A 15,670-nucleotide genomic window follows, 5' to 3' on the forward strand; every position below is an offset into this window, starting at 1 on the left:
CACAACAGATCATCTCCACCACTGGCAGTAGCATCATTTGACAAGTGCCTACAACTCGTCTTCCACCCTCTCTTCTCCCCATCTCACAGCCATTTCCGAGACACAACGACTGAAAACGAGACACACAAATAATCTCTGTTACTACGAGAGTTTCGTGACACGCTGTCTGCACTACATAACGAGCGGGCAGGCTTTGTTGTAGCACCCTCTGTCTCGAACACATGGTGGCCATGGTTCATTTGTGTTTTGGTACCCACTGCCATCTCCCATATCATCCCCCAGGCCTCCTTGTGGTAGGATCAGGGGTGGGATGTTTTTTGGAACAAGCTCTGGCCATATAAAGAAGGAAGTGCGCTTAATTACAACCATAACGATAACACGTGCACCACCGAACAAAGACCCAACTTGACAGGTCTCGTGGGCGATATTTCAAGTTTATGGAGCGAGTTTTAGTCAAAATCTTACGATATTCATGTTAGGACCAAGACCTTTTTTGAGGATCAAGAGATAGAAGGTAGTTTTTTTCGAGTGGGTGTGTGCGCAAAGAAGCAGATGGGAGTATGACGAAATTTCACAAAGCCACCAACATAAAGAAAGCCAAAATTCAGACTCTAGGTGCCCAGTCATGATGACCCCGAAGCATAAAGTGTCCCTTACACACAATGAACTCCAAAACATCACAAAGGACAATGCGAATATTATGGTGATGTCATATCATTTATCACTGTAGGAAAGGCAGGTTTTTAGTTAAGGGGGTGGGGATGAGGGGTCCGAAGAACAAGGCACTCACTGCTGCAGCCCCCATGCTATACTAATGGCTATCTGCAGAGGGTAAAGGTTACTTAAAACCTTTGTCCGGTGCCCAACATTAAAATCTCAAAAACATTTTTTACTGGAAATCCCTAACCCAATTTATTTACACGGAGGCCCGGATTCTCAAGATAACCTTGATGTTCTGCATCCTGATTCTGAAGATTGGCTTTGGATAAAGGCATCGACAGATAAAGCGTTAGAAGAATTGGGCTGGAGAGAGTTTCCAGCTCCTGCACACACCCACCAAAAACTTCTCCGACTCCCAGAGTCCCAGCCACATGAGCACAAAAGGCCTGTGCTAAATTTTGGATCGAATGTGTTCCAGGAGTTGCAATGGTTATTTGTCGACCAGTCTGTTTGGGGTTATCTACTACAAAGTGCCAGCTCTGCGGGTCTTGTCCTCATACAGACAACAAATACCACCCTATGGTGTCCTTTCCAGAAGAACATTTAGTATTTTGCCCCATGTGAGCGTGTTATTTGGTAGTGTGGGATCCATACATCCCTAAACATCCTCATTGGGAACGCTTGTGTGCAGGGAGGTGGGTGTGGTATCATTTTAACCCTGACAAGTCCTCCCCTAATCCCTATAGCAGAGAACAAAAGCCTGGCTTCAAAAATAAGGCTCCAGGCGTCCGTGTGCTCCCTACAATAACAACCTTCACAAGTTTTCACCCAACTCCTCACAGATGAATCACATGATAATCAAGGAAGTTGTGCGGGTCCCATAGTCATCGAGGAACATCATCGTCCCTTTCCTGGACACTTACCCCCCACCCCCCCTCCCGTCTTCCCTCCAACCATCAGCACTTATGACTCCTAAACAAAGGCGACAATCTCGGGTAGCGTGAATGTCGTCTACAGCATCAACATAGTCCACAATACCCAAAGGGACATCAAGTCTTACGACCCCAAGCGAGTGCACACTGGCGGCTGTACGCTCTGCACAGACAGACTGCAGCAGCGTATCCTTACATAAACTTTTCCCACATCATCTCTCAGGAAGTGCCCACATGCCGGAGACAATGGAGAGAGTGCCGAGACAACAAAAGGATCACGCCAACTACCCCTGCCACATGGAAGGCATCAAACACCCCCTACCGCCCCAAACACAGCACCCAGCACCCCCACACCCCCATCTGTGCCAACACCTCAACACCCAAAATAATATAAACAGGGACAGAAGGACAGGGATGCGACAGAGACGATGGGATCCCCCCGCGCCAGCGCAAGGGGGTGTGTGAGTGTAGGTGACAACATCCCCAAACAAAAGGACCGCGAGTCCTCGACAACAATACACACTTTGATATGAAGTTTTTTGACAAGCCTTTGTTTATGAGGGCGCAGTGGGGGAGGGGGCAGGTTACAATACAGCCAAAACCCAAATAGTGGCAGGTACAGGATGTTGTTACAATGTATCAGACAGCAAACAAAGCAAAGCATGTGTCACTTGTGTATTGTCTGGAGTCCAGACAAAGCCCCCCCCCCTGCCCCCAGGTAGGTAGGTGTGTGGCAGGGGCTACCCCCAGGTGCCCCCACATGCTGCAATGATGGAGACAAAGGAGAGAGCTCACCTTGTCTGCCCACAATCTCAGCCACGTGTTCGGAGCTGGGCACTGGCACACACTCTGTGGTGTTGGAACTCTTCAGCCTCAGCTCTGCCTCCTTGTACAGGGCACACAGCTTGCTCTCCCCAGATTTTTGGGGGTGCTGCCCGCTGCTGGAGCTGTTGGTGCTGCTGCTGTTGTTGTTGTTGTTGGTGTCTTCTTCTGTCTCCCCCAGACCCAGGAGGCAGAGTTGGTCCAGGGCAATCTGCAGGGCTCTGTCATCCTCCAGCACCCTGTCCTTGGTGAGGTCTGCCATGCCATGCCCATTCCTTTCCATCATCCCTGATACCACCAGGCTAGGCATGGCTAACAAAGGCTAGGGAACAAAGAAGAGGGGCAAGAGAGAGGAACCAGAGGAGAGAGAGAGAGAGAGGGAGACAGTGGGAGAGGAGGAGGAGGGAGGAGGCTGGGAGACTGTGTATCCTCCTCCTGATCCTGCCCTCACAGCTCCTCCTGCTCTGCACTGCTCCTCCCCCTGCACTGCACAGCTCCTCCTTACTCCTCCCCCTGCCCCGCGCAGCTCCTCCTCACTCCTCCCCCTGCGCGGCTCGGCCCCTCCTCCTTCACGGCTTGGCTCCTCCTCTGCCCTCCTCCTGCACCGCCCAGCTCCGCCTCTCCGGGGTGAGACCACACGAGGCTCCGCCCAGCAGCAGCAGCGTGCGGGGAAACTCTTTTGTTTGAAATTCCCTGCCTGCTCCATGACAGACATCCCGGGGCATGCTGGGAGTTGTAGTCAGACTGATGAAACAGGAGGCGGGGGGCAGTGCTATGGGAGAGGGAGATAAGTTTTCAGAGGGTGAAAGCTGAAGTTTAGTGGGGGCTGACAGGATGGGGGATGGGATGAGGGGAGACTATCAGCAGTTTGGGGGGCTATCAGGACTTGAGGGGGAGATGTATAGCATTGGGGGGGGGCTGTAAGCTGTGGGGGATGTCTGCTACTGATCAGATTTTAGGTTGGGAGGAGAAAAAGTCTTTAGTTTAGCAGGTATTTGGGATTCGTGCAGTTGCGGTTCTGACTACGACTTACACTGTTCACGGATCTGACTCGCGGTCCATCCAGAGACCGGGGTCGCTGATCCATTTCGTGCCTCCGTGCAACGTCCATTCATCCTTTACCCAAATCCCCTCAACCGGAATATTTCCCAAGGACAATCCCTTTAATAACATCTGAAAGATTTCATGTCCTCGGGCCGCGTTCACACACAGCTTTTGTGTAGCATTTTGAAACAGCGCAAGTGCTGCGAGGGACGGACAGTATGATACTGATGCGACCAGTAACAAGCATCACGCGTTTTACATTGTTTATTTACCAAACACGTGGAGCTTGTTCCCCGTCGCAAGCGGTTCCATAGATAAACACGTCTGCGATCGGGCAAGCCCCTCCCTCATGGCGTTTGCATTGCATTTCACAATGCAACACAAATGCTGCGTGTGAGACCACGTTCAACAAAAATCTGCCACTTTGTGAAGGCAGCGTGGATTCCCATTGAAAACATGGGGGCACAGACTTGTGTGAAAATTCTGCCTTGTGAACATATACACAGTAGTGATGAGCGGACCCGATGGTGGGGTTTGGCGTTTAGCCCAACCATCCAGTTTGCTCATCCACCAAGTTTATGTTCACAAGGCAAAATTTTCAGACAAATTTAAAAAAATCTGTGCTCCAATGAATTCAGTGGCCAAACCTAGCTGTGACTAATTGCCAGGGGCGTCAATTTAACGTATTTCCCGTCCATTGGGTCCACTCACCTCTGATACTTAGGCTACATTCACACAACAGTGTGCCCGTCGTACCATAGAACGGTGGGCACATGTTCGCGCCCAGGAGAGGAGGAGGGGGTGAGCGCCACTAGCCCCCGCCCCTCTCCTTAGAGAAACATTGGGCATGGCGCCGTATTACGGGGAAAGATAGGACATGTCCTATCTTTTCCCCAGCTATGGAACTGTACGGTGCCACACATGTGCTGCACTGTACCCCTCCTGGGCGGTGCCGTGCGCCCATTGCTGTCTATGGGGGACATATATACGGTGTATATAGGTCCCCCTTACGGCCCTGTGAATGTTTGTTGGCGGTAAAACTGCCTCAGAAACCATTGTTTTGTTGCACGTTACAATGTGGTTGTGGGTTTTGTGGTGATTTGCTTTCAGATGAAGGTGTATTTGGCCAGATGTGAGGTACATTACTTGGCTTTGGAGGTTTTGGGGGTCCAGAGTGGGTGGAAGGAGTCAGGATGTGGGTGAGTTGTTCTCGAGGGATCTGAGTAAAACTGAGGTCTGGGTGTTATTGGGTGTCACAGCGTCCAGGGATATTTGGGTTCATGTCTGAGTCTTTTCTGTGATTTATGCCGTACAATGAGAAGACAATTGTAAATCTATATAAGTCATGTCACATCAGAATACAAAATGCGGCCGCGTATGGTCGGCTGTAGATGTCACACATCGATGAGAGGCCAAGAATTGCTTCAGATTTGTCACACATGAAGCTGTTATCATGGAGCCGTACTGTTACAAACTCCTATGGGTAAAAGAGAAGATGGGGCAGTAAATTGGTCACAAAATGGAGGATGAATGGGGAGGCCGAGTAAAATGTGAGGTAAAATTTTTAGGGAAAGTAGTAATGGTGGCTTAGGGGCAATGAGAAGGGATGGTATGAGGGTGAGGAGGAAGTCAAGGCATGTGGAGAGGTAGAGACCATGAGGAGCACTGGGATTACTGAGGGGGACATATCAAGGTGTTGTACTAGGGATATGATGAGATGCAGGGGCGTAACTTGAGGCGGTGCAGAGGTTGCGGTCACACTAGGGCCCATGAGGTTTAGGGGGCCCGTTCCTATATGAGAAGACTATTACTATAAACCCTACATTATAGTCGGGGGCACAGACTTTGCACTGGGGCCCATCGCCTTCTAGTTATGCCACTGATGAGATGATGGATGAGGAGGGGGAGATGATAAATGTAGTGTGTGTGAAGGTTTAGAAGTGAGGTACATTTCTAAGATTCGGTAGATTTCGGGGTTCCGGATTGGTCGGAGAGAGTTGGATTGAGGGGACTTGATGTTGGGATGTAGATACGGTTTATGAGGGGGATTGAAATAACATGGGGCAGAGTTTTGTCTGTGTTTTATATTTACTATCTGATCTCATTTCTGGTTTGTGTGTTTTCTTTCTCTTGATGATGTCACCCTCCGGGGGATGACATCATCACCATCCTGCCAGCCACTGCGAGGTATGTATCAGCAGATTCAATATTTAATGGACATGTAATCAGACGGCTCGTCCTCGCCTCCCAGTGAGTCATCTTACTGTCATCCATCCGATATAGAGGACTGAGCTAGTTTTTCAGTTCACTTCTCTTGGGACAAGTGATGTCACTGGGTGCGCTGCATTGTACTGTATATTGGGGCAAACCCTGACATGGCTGCCAGTAATGCAAGTATGCTTTGTTTTTACAATATTTATATGTCCTCTCATCTTTTATTGCAGCCATTTTGGTTGTCACCCCTCTTCCCCATACAGAGATAACACTGACAAATAGCTGAGGTAAGTGGCATGGAGTATTCCATGATAAGGCTATAACATTCCCTTTAATAGTTGCCACCCTGCTTTCCTAGACTCCTGAGTGGCAGACCTGCCCTATTATGTAGCATGGCACTGATGCATGAATCGGCAGCTTCTCCATTCATGTGGAAATCTCGGGGGCTTTGGGGGCGTCTGTCACCTCACAGCAGCTGCTGACTGGTCACCATTACAGGTCACCAGCGTGCTACCTCCTTGGCTCGGGATAATCATTCGCAGCGTGAGGTGATAGGTCCCCACTGTGATCCATTCTCTGGCAGTAGAAGGGTTAAGAGGTGGGGGGTAGGACCCCCTCTCCCGCGAGTACATGCAGCAGATGCTGCTTCCTCTCATAGGAAATCATTGTTTTTCAGTCTGTGATTAAAAGTTTCTAAAGGAAGACAAAAAAGGACAAAAATAAAAAAGTGTAGAAATATATCACGGCACAAATAACACGATGGTTGTGAATCTATAACCTGCATAGAATGACGGAATAGTATTGTGGCTTTTATCATATCCAATGAGAAAATAAAATTTGTAAAAAATTAATTTTCCGGACACCTGTCCACTGGCTGGAGCGCCCCGTGAGTCTACGCTGTACGGAAACTTTGGTTCAAGACATCAAGTTATAAGCAAGTCAGGAGACATGGGGCACATTTACTAAGGGTCCGCGGACCGCATTTCCGTCGGGTTTCCTGACTATTTCCGTTTTGTGCCGCATTTAACAGGGGTTTTTGAAAGCAACGCAGCTGCGCCACAATCCGATGGCGTGCAACACAATGGGGGTCATTTACTAAGGGCCCGAATCGCGTTTTTCCGTCGGGTTACTTGAATATTACCGTTTTCCGCCTATTTTCCCTGAATTGCCCCGGGTTTCTGGCGCACTCGCTCGGATTGTGGCGCATCGGCACTGGCACGCACGGGACAGGGCGTTGCCGTCAGAAAACTCGACGGATTCGGAAAAATAGTCGCTTGACACACACTTACCTGCACCCAGCAACGGTTGGTGAACTCCAGTGCACTCCGATGGACTTCAGCGCAGGAGCGATACCTGGTGGACGTCGGGTGCACTACCTTAGTGAATAGCCGGAAGACCCGAATCCTCCACAGAGAACATGCCGCTGGATCGCAACAGGACCGGGTAAGTAAATCGGCCCCAATATCTGTCAATACCTATCAAAGTCCGACAAAAGTGCTATCTGCGACCCTTAGTAAATAAGCCCCATTGATATAATTGTACCCACATACAGTATTTGATTTCTGGCAAATATTTGTACGGTTGAGCTGTTTCACGTGGCCAAGTTTACAGCTGTTCGTCGGCCCAAACCTGAATCAGGGTGATGCCACACATGGCGTTTTGAATCCGTTTTTGGTCCGTTTTTAAGCAGTCCGTCAAAAAACGCATGCATTTTGTGAAAACACATCCGTTTTTGACAGGTTTTACCAATTATCTTAATTAAAATGGGTCACAAACGCATGCGTTTTCAAAAAACCCATGCGTTTTTTGACGGACTGCTTAAAAACAGACCAAAAACGGGTTCAAAACACCATGTGTGGCATCACCCTCGGTTGAACTGAACTTATTTGCTGAGCTCGGTTTGGCTGATTGAGGTTCATTCAAGTCGGTAAATCCAGCCGACGCGTCGACCAAGCTTCACGCTGTTTGAAATGTTTTTATTCCCGTTGGTTTTGTCACAGATTTGCCATTTCTGACACCAAAGCCTTTCAGCTATTTTATGTCAATCACCATAAAGCAGAGTTTTATATACAGAACCAAACTGTAGATGGATCTCGCATCGCCCCTTATACACATGTGAGTGTGATGTGTCAACCAGTGTTTGTTGGCTGCAACGTCCGGCCCGAACACTGAGCAACCGGAACTGAACTGAACTTTTTTTGTCACAGACATGCAGTAAAGAAAAAACAAAAACATTATAAGAAACAAAAAGATTGACGTCTCATTAACCCCTTGTGTATATTCAGTGTATGGGACTCGTTGGGTACTTGTATGTCTGTCGTGATTCTGCCGCCGCTCTCCTTCGCCCGTGTTTGCTCACACAGATTACGGCTCCTTAATCTCCCCGCAGAGACCCCCTGTTATGCAGGACTCCTGTCTCCACCGCGTCTCTCTGGGAATTCCAGCAGCGTCAGTGCAAATTAACCTGGCAGGTGTTTCCCCCTCCTGGGACAAGAACCTGCGAGCACCGGCGCAGTCTAATGACACCGAGTATCTCATTACACACCCCGAGACCAAAATAGATGCAGCCCTTTCCCCGCGAATGGCCCACCCTCACTATACACACCCCAAATAGCAAGAAATTCTCTTCGGGGCTCGAGTGTCGCTGGTGGAAACATCACAAAGACGTTAGAAAATAATAGTGATATAAGGATGGGTAGACCGATGCAATAAAAAATGCCAGACCCGTTAGACCCGTTAACATTTTCATAACGTAGCGGTAATTGATAATCAGGACAATTTAAACACAAACCCCCAATTAACCCCTTTATCTCCCTTATATTTATCTTTTAGGTTCTCTGTCGGAGGAGGGTGAATGTATACATTCAACATTCCAGTCTTGGACATAGGCAGAGGGACCTGCTGCTACTGTATTGCATCTCCCAGAGCTGAGCGGTAGGTAGACACTGGCACGGACAAAGGCGTCGCAGATACAAGTGGCTACAGTTCAGTCGTAGTAAGAGTATAGCAATATGGCAAAACTCCAGCATCAGTGGACTGGTTTTGGCACACAATAGTCTTGTCTAGTAGAGAGGAGTAACCAATGCTGATCAGCCCGCGATACAAGTGCCCACGTCGCCCAAAAATGAATGGTGGTATCCAAGCTTTGTAGTGAATTACGTGGCAGTCATTCTGGATGAAGTCTGTGTAAGACTATGGATCCTCCTGAAACCTTATCACTTCCATGCAAGAAGCCTGAAGACCCCCAATTGGTGGCGAGGGATTCCCTGAGATAGAGCCTGCCACACAGGGGTGTACCAGTCATTGGGTCATACTTCACCAGTGCGGTGCTGGATAGGCAAAGCCAAATGTTATACCCCGGAGATCCACCATAGCTGTACAGCAATACACACAACACATAAGTGTAGTAATTAAAGCCACAGCAATAAACCTGGCTACGACACCTCAGAAAACTGAGGCTTGTCAGCCATGTGGCTCCTGTAGCCGTGGGAAAGAAACAAACACAGGTCATTGTCTCTGCCACAGTCCTGGGGTATGAATACACTGCTGGACTATGGCATTACAGTACAGTGACACTCCCGGGATATCACTGTACAGTCAGGAAGCAGAAGTGATTGGGAATCCGTGTCTCTAGCTCTGGTGGAGATGAAAGTGACATTGTAGAGCAGTCAGACACTCGTGAATAGTGGTGGTCAGAGATAATTCTGTCACCACTGGTAGTATGGTGGTACCTGGAGAGCACGGGTGCTTCAGCATTTCCAGGAAACCAGGGCATGGGCCATTACATGAGGAGATGATGGCACAGCGGCCTCACCTCCAGCAGGGGACCGGTGATCACACCCAGCACCACCCACCTACGTTACGGTTCCCTATATTGCCCAGTATTGGCAGGTCCACCCTTGGCGCCCCTGTGTGTGTCGGAAGCTTTTGGATGATTACATTGGTGGAACTGACTGGTCCTCATGTTCTCTAGACCTGAATCTTACTGAGGGCCTTATCAATCAGGGCGTCCACGTCTGCTCCTAGATTGCAAAGGACCGGCATTGTCACACCTCGAGTACGATCCCTTCACATCTTATACCGGGTCACACTATGGTTTGGAGCGTGGTGTACTTGACAGTCTGTTTCACATATATAGTGTCACCATATCCTCCATGTCACAAATAATGCGAAACATCTGCAATGTCAGACATATTGGTTATCACCCAGCTTTTCCAGAAACAGATCGTAGGATGTGATACCGTTCTGTGCTGTGACCCACAAGGTGCAGTGTGGAGCATTGCCCGGACCGGCGCACATCCTTCCTGTACACACCCCCTCCTCCTCCTTCGTCTATCTTGCTGCATGTTAGACATCTGTAAGTATCTGCCCCCCTCCCGCTGCTGCTGTGTAAACGAGGGATGTTAATAAATAATGTGTGTGTTTATGGGCGAGCGCAGCACGTGGTGCTGGTGGTGGCTGCTTCGTTACGAGGCGCTGCACGGCTGCGGTAAGTATCCCCGGTGGGATGTCAGAGCGGCTCCTTCCCCGGTGACTGTCTAGACAGTAATTGTGTGCACCTGACTTCATGAATGGCTTCAGCGAGCGCTACAGGGAGGCCATCAGCATGTCCGGCAACTAGTGCCATGGGGAGGGGGTGGTGGGAGCGCCCCTCTGGGCATGCAGCGTGTTCAGACGAGTAGCCACCACACCCCCCTCTGCCCACTATATCAACACTTCCACGTGTGCCCCTTCCTGATCCGGTGCCCGTCCCCAGCGCCCTTCTCCTCGCTTTGTTTTCTGCTGTTCCTTTCTTCGCTGGACCTTGGGGAAAAATCCCTTGCAGTCACGCTGAGAACAAAGGGTGCTGATGGCAGCCATGTTTTTTGTGTACCCCTCGTGGCACCAGTTTTAACCCTCCGCAACCAAAAACAGAATGGGGGCGTTGTGATGTTCAAGAAGAGGAGTTCCTGATTTTTAACACCTTAGAGGCAGAGGGGGGTACCAGGACATTGGTACAAGTGTAGACCCCGTTATGATGTGGGGGTTAAATGAAGAACCCAGGTGACCCCTTGACATCCTAATCGTTCAATGAAGCGTTTGATTGGCCGGGTCTGAGCTCATAGATTACTGCATGTGTGGCATGATCTCACTGCCCAATTACCCTGTGTGCTGCTGTCCCTTGTGCCTCCCAGGAGGGGGCGGGTAAAGGTGGGGGGTGTTGTTGGGCCCCGCACTCCTAACATCGTAATAACTGATAATCGATATGTCCGATCCCTGCCCTCGTACAGTATACAATACAATCCTGGCAGATGGCCGGAGCCCAGCGCTGCCACCTGAGACCCCATTTATTTATATCCCGCTCCCTCCACAAGCCCAATGCATTGTGGGCCATGTAGTCCGGGGCGCCGGCTTAATGTCATGAATGATTTAATTTTCCTGGGAGGCACTTAACCTCTTCTTGGCCCCGAAAATGACCTCGCACTTGCCTAATAAGAAATATAAAAAAATTTGACAGCTACATTTAGGAAAACACAAAAATAATTTCCCTGCCAAATATTTTTATTAGTTACTTCAAAATTTGTAAATTTCGAGCACTCAGGCGTCTTGTAAACTGTGCAGTTTTTTTAGTCTAGGATTTGGGCCATTGTGATGGGATTGTGGTGAACTCTTGTCCTCGAGGCTCTCGAGATGCAGATGTTCAGTACTTATATAACTTTATAGCCCCCCCCGGTGATGGATTGGGTGTGCGTCCCCTCGTCCCCTTGGATGTCAGTACAGGGGCAGGTTGTGAACTTTAACTGCTGGAGGCCAACGGGATGGAAATGAGCTGCGATGATCTGCAGAGAGAAGGGGCGGAGGGGGGGGGGTTGTGGCTTCACTATCCGCTCATGTGGTGGAATATACCAAGATGTGACCAAAAGTGATTTAGAGATCGACAGGTTTTATCATTTATAGAGCAGCATCCCTGGTGCTGTACAATCCGGAAGGGGGTCACATACAAAATGCAAAAGTACAAAACACAAAAACTACAGTGATGAGGAACACATGGAAGGAGGGACGTGAGGGCTCCCAATCTATGTGGGAGGGTAGATGGAGACACGAGGTGAGCTATAGATAATACTAAACACATGGGTTTTCAGGTTACGTTTCAAGGTTTGGAAGGTGGGGACAAATTTTGGTAGAAAATTCCAGAGTTTGGGGGAACTAGGGGAGAAGTCCTAGACCAGAGGTGTAGACGGAGAAGAGTAGGGATCCCAGGACAGAGCTTTGTGGGAAGCCAACAGAGAGAGAGAGCGAGGTGGAGAGGTGGTGTGAGGGTGATGGACACGACACGTCCACTTGGAGAGGTATGAGGAGCCATGCCACGGGAACGTGGCACCTGCAGCAGGTGAGGATGAGGACAGGTCAAGGAGAGCAGAATAATGGGGGGTTTCTTGGCTGACGGTAGGTCAACAAGTTGGAGGAAAGGTAGGAGGATAGTTCCAGATGTTGTTGGACGTGTTGTTCCAGGAGTTTCTACGCAAATGGAAGTGGTGAGATAGGCCGATAGTTGAGTAGATGGGTCTCAGATGTCTTCTGATTAGGCCGTCTATAAAACAGGGTCACGTAGAAACCCCCCTTTATGAGCTTTGTATATTATCCACAATGTACTATAGGCTGTATTGCCCCATAGCTCCTCCCTGTAGTCAGAGGGGAGGGGCTGTGGACTGAGGCGAGTTCTAGAACGGAGGCCCCTCCATCCCATCCAGTAGTAATAGATCAGGTCCCGCACCCACGCTGACCTCTGGATGGATGTCCACGTTTATTGAAGGCCTTCGCCAGTTTTCTGTCTGACTTTTCACGTTCTTTTCAGTACAAACTTCTTGTACTTGTATTTATAAAGTGTCTGCAACACATCTCCACACCTCCCAACTTTTGGGCTAGAGAAAGAGGCACAAAAGCCCCTCTCTTTATTAAGAAACCAGGCCCATTGTCCCACCCCTTGTCCCACCTCCAAACATAATATAATAGCCCCCACATACTATAATGCCCCCTGCCTGTGCCCAACACCCCCTCCCCCCATGGACACATATAATGCAACTCAACAACATATAATACCCCTCTTTCATTTTATCTCCCCTTTACTTTTGTGGCCCCATGTCCTCCATCCTCCTCATATTGTGGCCTACTATCCTCCATCCTCCCTCATATTGTGGCCCCCTGTCCTCCATCCTCCTCATATTGTGGCCTCCTGTCCTCCATCCTCCTCATATTGTGACCTCCTGTCCTCCATCCTCCCTCATATTGTGGCCTCCTGTCCTCCATCCTCCCTGATATTGTGGCCTCCTGTCCTCCATCCTCCTCATATTGTGGCCTCCTGTCCTCCATGCTCCCTCATATTGTGGCCTCCTGTCCTCCATCCTCCTCATATTGTGGCCTCCTGTCCTCCATCCTCCTCATATTGTGACCTCCTGTCCTCCATCCTCCCTCATATTGTGGCCTCCTGTCCTCCATCTCCCTCATATTGTGGCCTCCTGTCCCCCATCTCCCTCATATTGTGGCCCCCTGTCCTCCATCCCCCCTCATATTGTGGCCTCCTGTCCTCCATCCTCCTCATATTGTGGCCTCCTGTCCTCCATGCTCCCTCATATTGTGGCCTCCTGTCCTCCATGCTCCCTCATATTGTGGCCTCCTGTCCTCCATCCTCCTCATATTGTGGCCTCCTGTCCTCCATCCTCCTCATATTGTGGCCTCCTGCCCTCCATGCTTCCTCATATTGTGGCCTCCTGTCCTCCACCTTCCTCATATTGTGGCCTCCTGTCCTCCATCCTCCTCATATTGTGGCCTCCTGTCCTCCATCCTCCCTCATATTGTGGCCTCCTGCCCTCCATCATCCCTCATATTGTGGCCTCCTGTCCTCCATGCTCCCTCATATTGTGGCCTCCTGTCCTCCATCCTCCCTCATATTGTGGCCTCCTGTCCTCCATCATCCCTCATATTGTGGCCTCCTGTCATCTATCCTCCTCATATTGTGGCCTCCTGTCCTCCATACTCCCTCATATTGTGGCCTCCTGTCCTCCATCATCCCTCATATTGTGGCCTCCTGTCATCTATCCTCCTCATATTGTGGCCTCCTGTCCTCCATGCTCCCTCATATTGTGGCCTCCTGTCATCTATCCTCCTCATTTTGTGGCCTCCTGTCCTCCATGCTCCCTCATATTGTGGCCTCCTGTCCTCCATCCTCCCTCATATTGTGGCCTCCTGTCCTCCATCTCCCCTCATATTGTGGCCTCCTGTCCTCCATCCTCCCTCATATTGTGACCTCCTGTCCTCCATCTCCCCTCATATTGTGGCCTCCTGTCCTCCATCCTCCCTCATATTGTGGCCTCCTGTCCTCCATCTCCCTCATACTGTGGCCTCCCGTCCTCCATCCTACTCATATTGTGGCCTCCTGCCCTCCATGCTTCCTCATATTGTGGCCTCCTGTCCTCCACCTTCCTCATATTGTGGCCTCCTGTCCTCCATCCTCCTCATATTGTGGCCTCCTGTCCTCCATCCTCCCTCATATTGTGGCCTCCTGCCCTCCATCATCCCTCATATTGTGGCCTCCTGTCCTCCATGCTCCCTCATATTGTGGCCTCCTGTCCTCCATCCTCCCTCATATTGTGGCCTCCTGTCCTCCATCATCCCTCATATTGTGGCCTCCTGTCATCTATCCTCCTCATATTGTGGCCTCCTGTCCTCCATCATCCCTCATATTGTGGCCTCCTGTCATCTATCCTCCTCATATTGTGGCCTCCTGTCCTCCATGCTCCCTCATTTTGTGGCCTCCTGTCCTCCATCTCCCTCATATTGTGGCCTCCTGTCCTCCATCCTCCCTCATATTGTGGCCTCCTGTCCTCCATCTCCCCTCATATTGTGGCCTCCTGTCCTCCATCTCCCCTCATATTGTGGCCTCCTGTCCTCCATCCTTCCTCATATTGTGGCCTCCTGTCCTCCATCCTTCCTCATATTGTGGCCTCCTGTCCTCCATCTCCCCTCATATTGTGGCCTCCTGTCCTCTATCTCTGCTCATATTGTTGCCTTTTGTCCTCCTCCATCCCTCTCATATATTGGCCTCCTGACCTCCATCCCTCTCATATAGTGGCCTCCTTTCTTCATATTTTAGCCCCTGTCCCCTGGTTATTCAACAAGTAAATGACAAGTTCTCCTTTGTAGCAGGTGACTGCACTCCTGATGCTGCCCCTTATCTTGAGTGGTGCTGCCTGAGGCATGAGGTTCAATTCACCTCATTACTGGTGCCCCTCTGGGTGTGGAGCAGTTCTATGCAGAGAGATAAATATAATAATACAATGGGGGTCATTTACTAAAGGCCCGATTGGCGTTTTTGCGACGGGTTAACCGAATTTTTCCGTTTTGCACCGATTTTTCCCTGTATTGCCCCGGGATTTCGGCGCACGCGATCGGATAATGGCACATCGGCGCCGGCATGCACACGACGGAAATGGGGGGGCGTGGCCATACGAAAACCCGACGGATTCGGAAAAACCACCGTATTTAAAAAAAAAAAAGTGTCACTGGACACGCGCTTACCTGCACCCATCAATGGATCATGAACTCCGGCGGCGACTTCAGTGCAGCGGCGACACCTGGTGGACGTCGGAGGAACTGCCTTAGTGAATTGCCGGAAGACCCGAATTGGCGCAGAGAACGCGCCAATGGATCGCGAATGGACCGGGTAAGTAAATCTGCCCCATTACATGCACAGCGTAGTGAGGAAAAAACCTTGGAATAGAAATCCATATCTCACAGTCCTGCTGCTACTAACAACTTACACAAGGTCTGATTCCACATCTCCCCAGGGACAATACAGAGCCCTGGCTGCAGGAGGAGCGGTCACACCTGCTGACAAATACCCGTAAAGTCCTTGGACCCTGAGCGAGTTCAGCGGGGGGATCTCCATCCGTGATCTCGCAGGATTGTGCGGTCCGGAGCTCCTTTTTTTGACCAAACTCTCTCATGTGGTCTAAGGCGGC

General features: G+C 50.1%; 1 protein-coding gene across 1 annotated transcript in view; it reads right to left on the reverse strand.

The window, feature by feature from the left end:
• The window catches only part of MEX3A (mex-3 RNA binding family member A), a 14,330-nt gene extending 11,497 nt beyond the window's left edge, over positions 1-2,833 (reverse strand). Inside the window, exon 1 of the mRNA XM_072114537.1 lies at positions 2,388-2,833. Within this exon, the coding sequence (XP_071970638.1) occupies positions 2,388-2,724 (337 nt within the window). The 5' untranslated portion in view covers positions 2,725-2,833. The remainder of the gene's footprint in view (positions 1-2,387) is intronic.
• Positions 2,834-15,670: the final 12,837 nt, after the last annotated feature.

The sequence above is a fragment of the Engystomops pustulosus genome, chromosome 7, assembly GCF_040894005.1.
Source record: "Engystomops pustulosus chromosome 7, aEngPut4.maternal, whole genome shotgun sequence".
NCBI classification, from domain to species: Eukaryota; Metazoa; Chordata; class Amphibia; order Anura; family Leptodactylidae; genus Engystomops; species Engystomops pustulosus.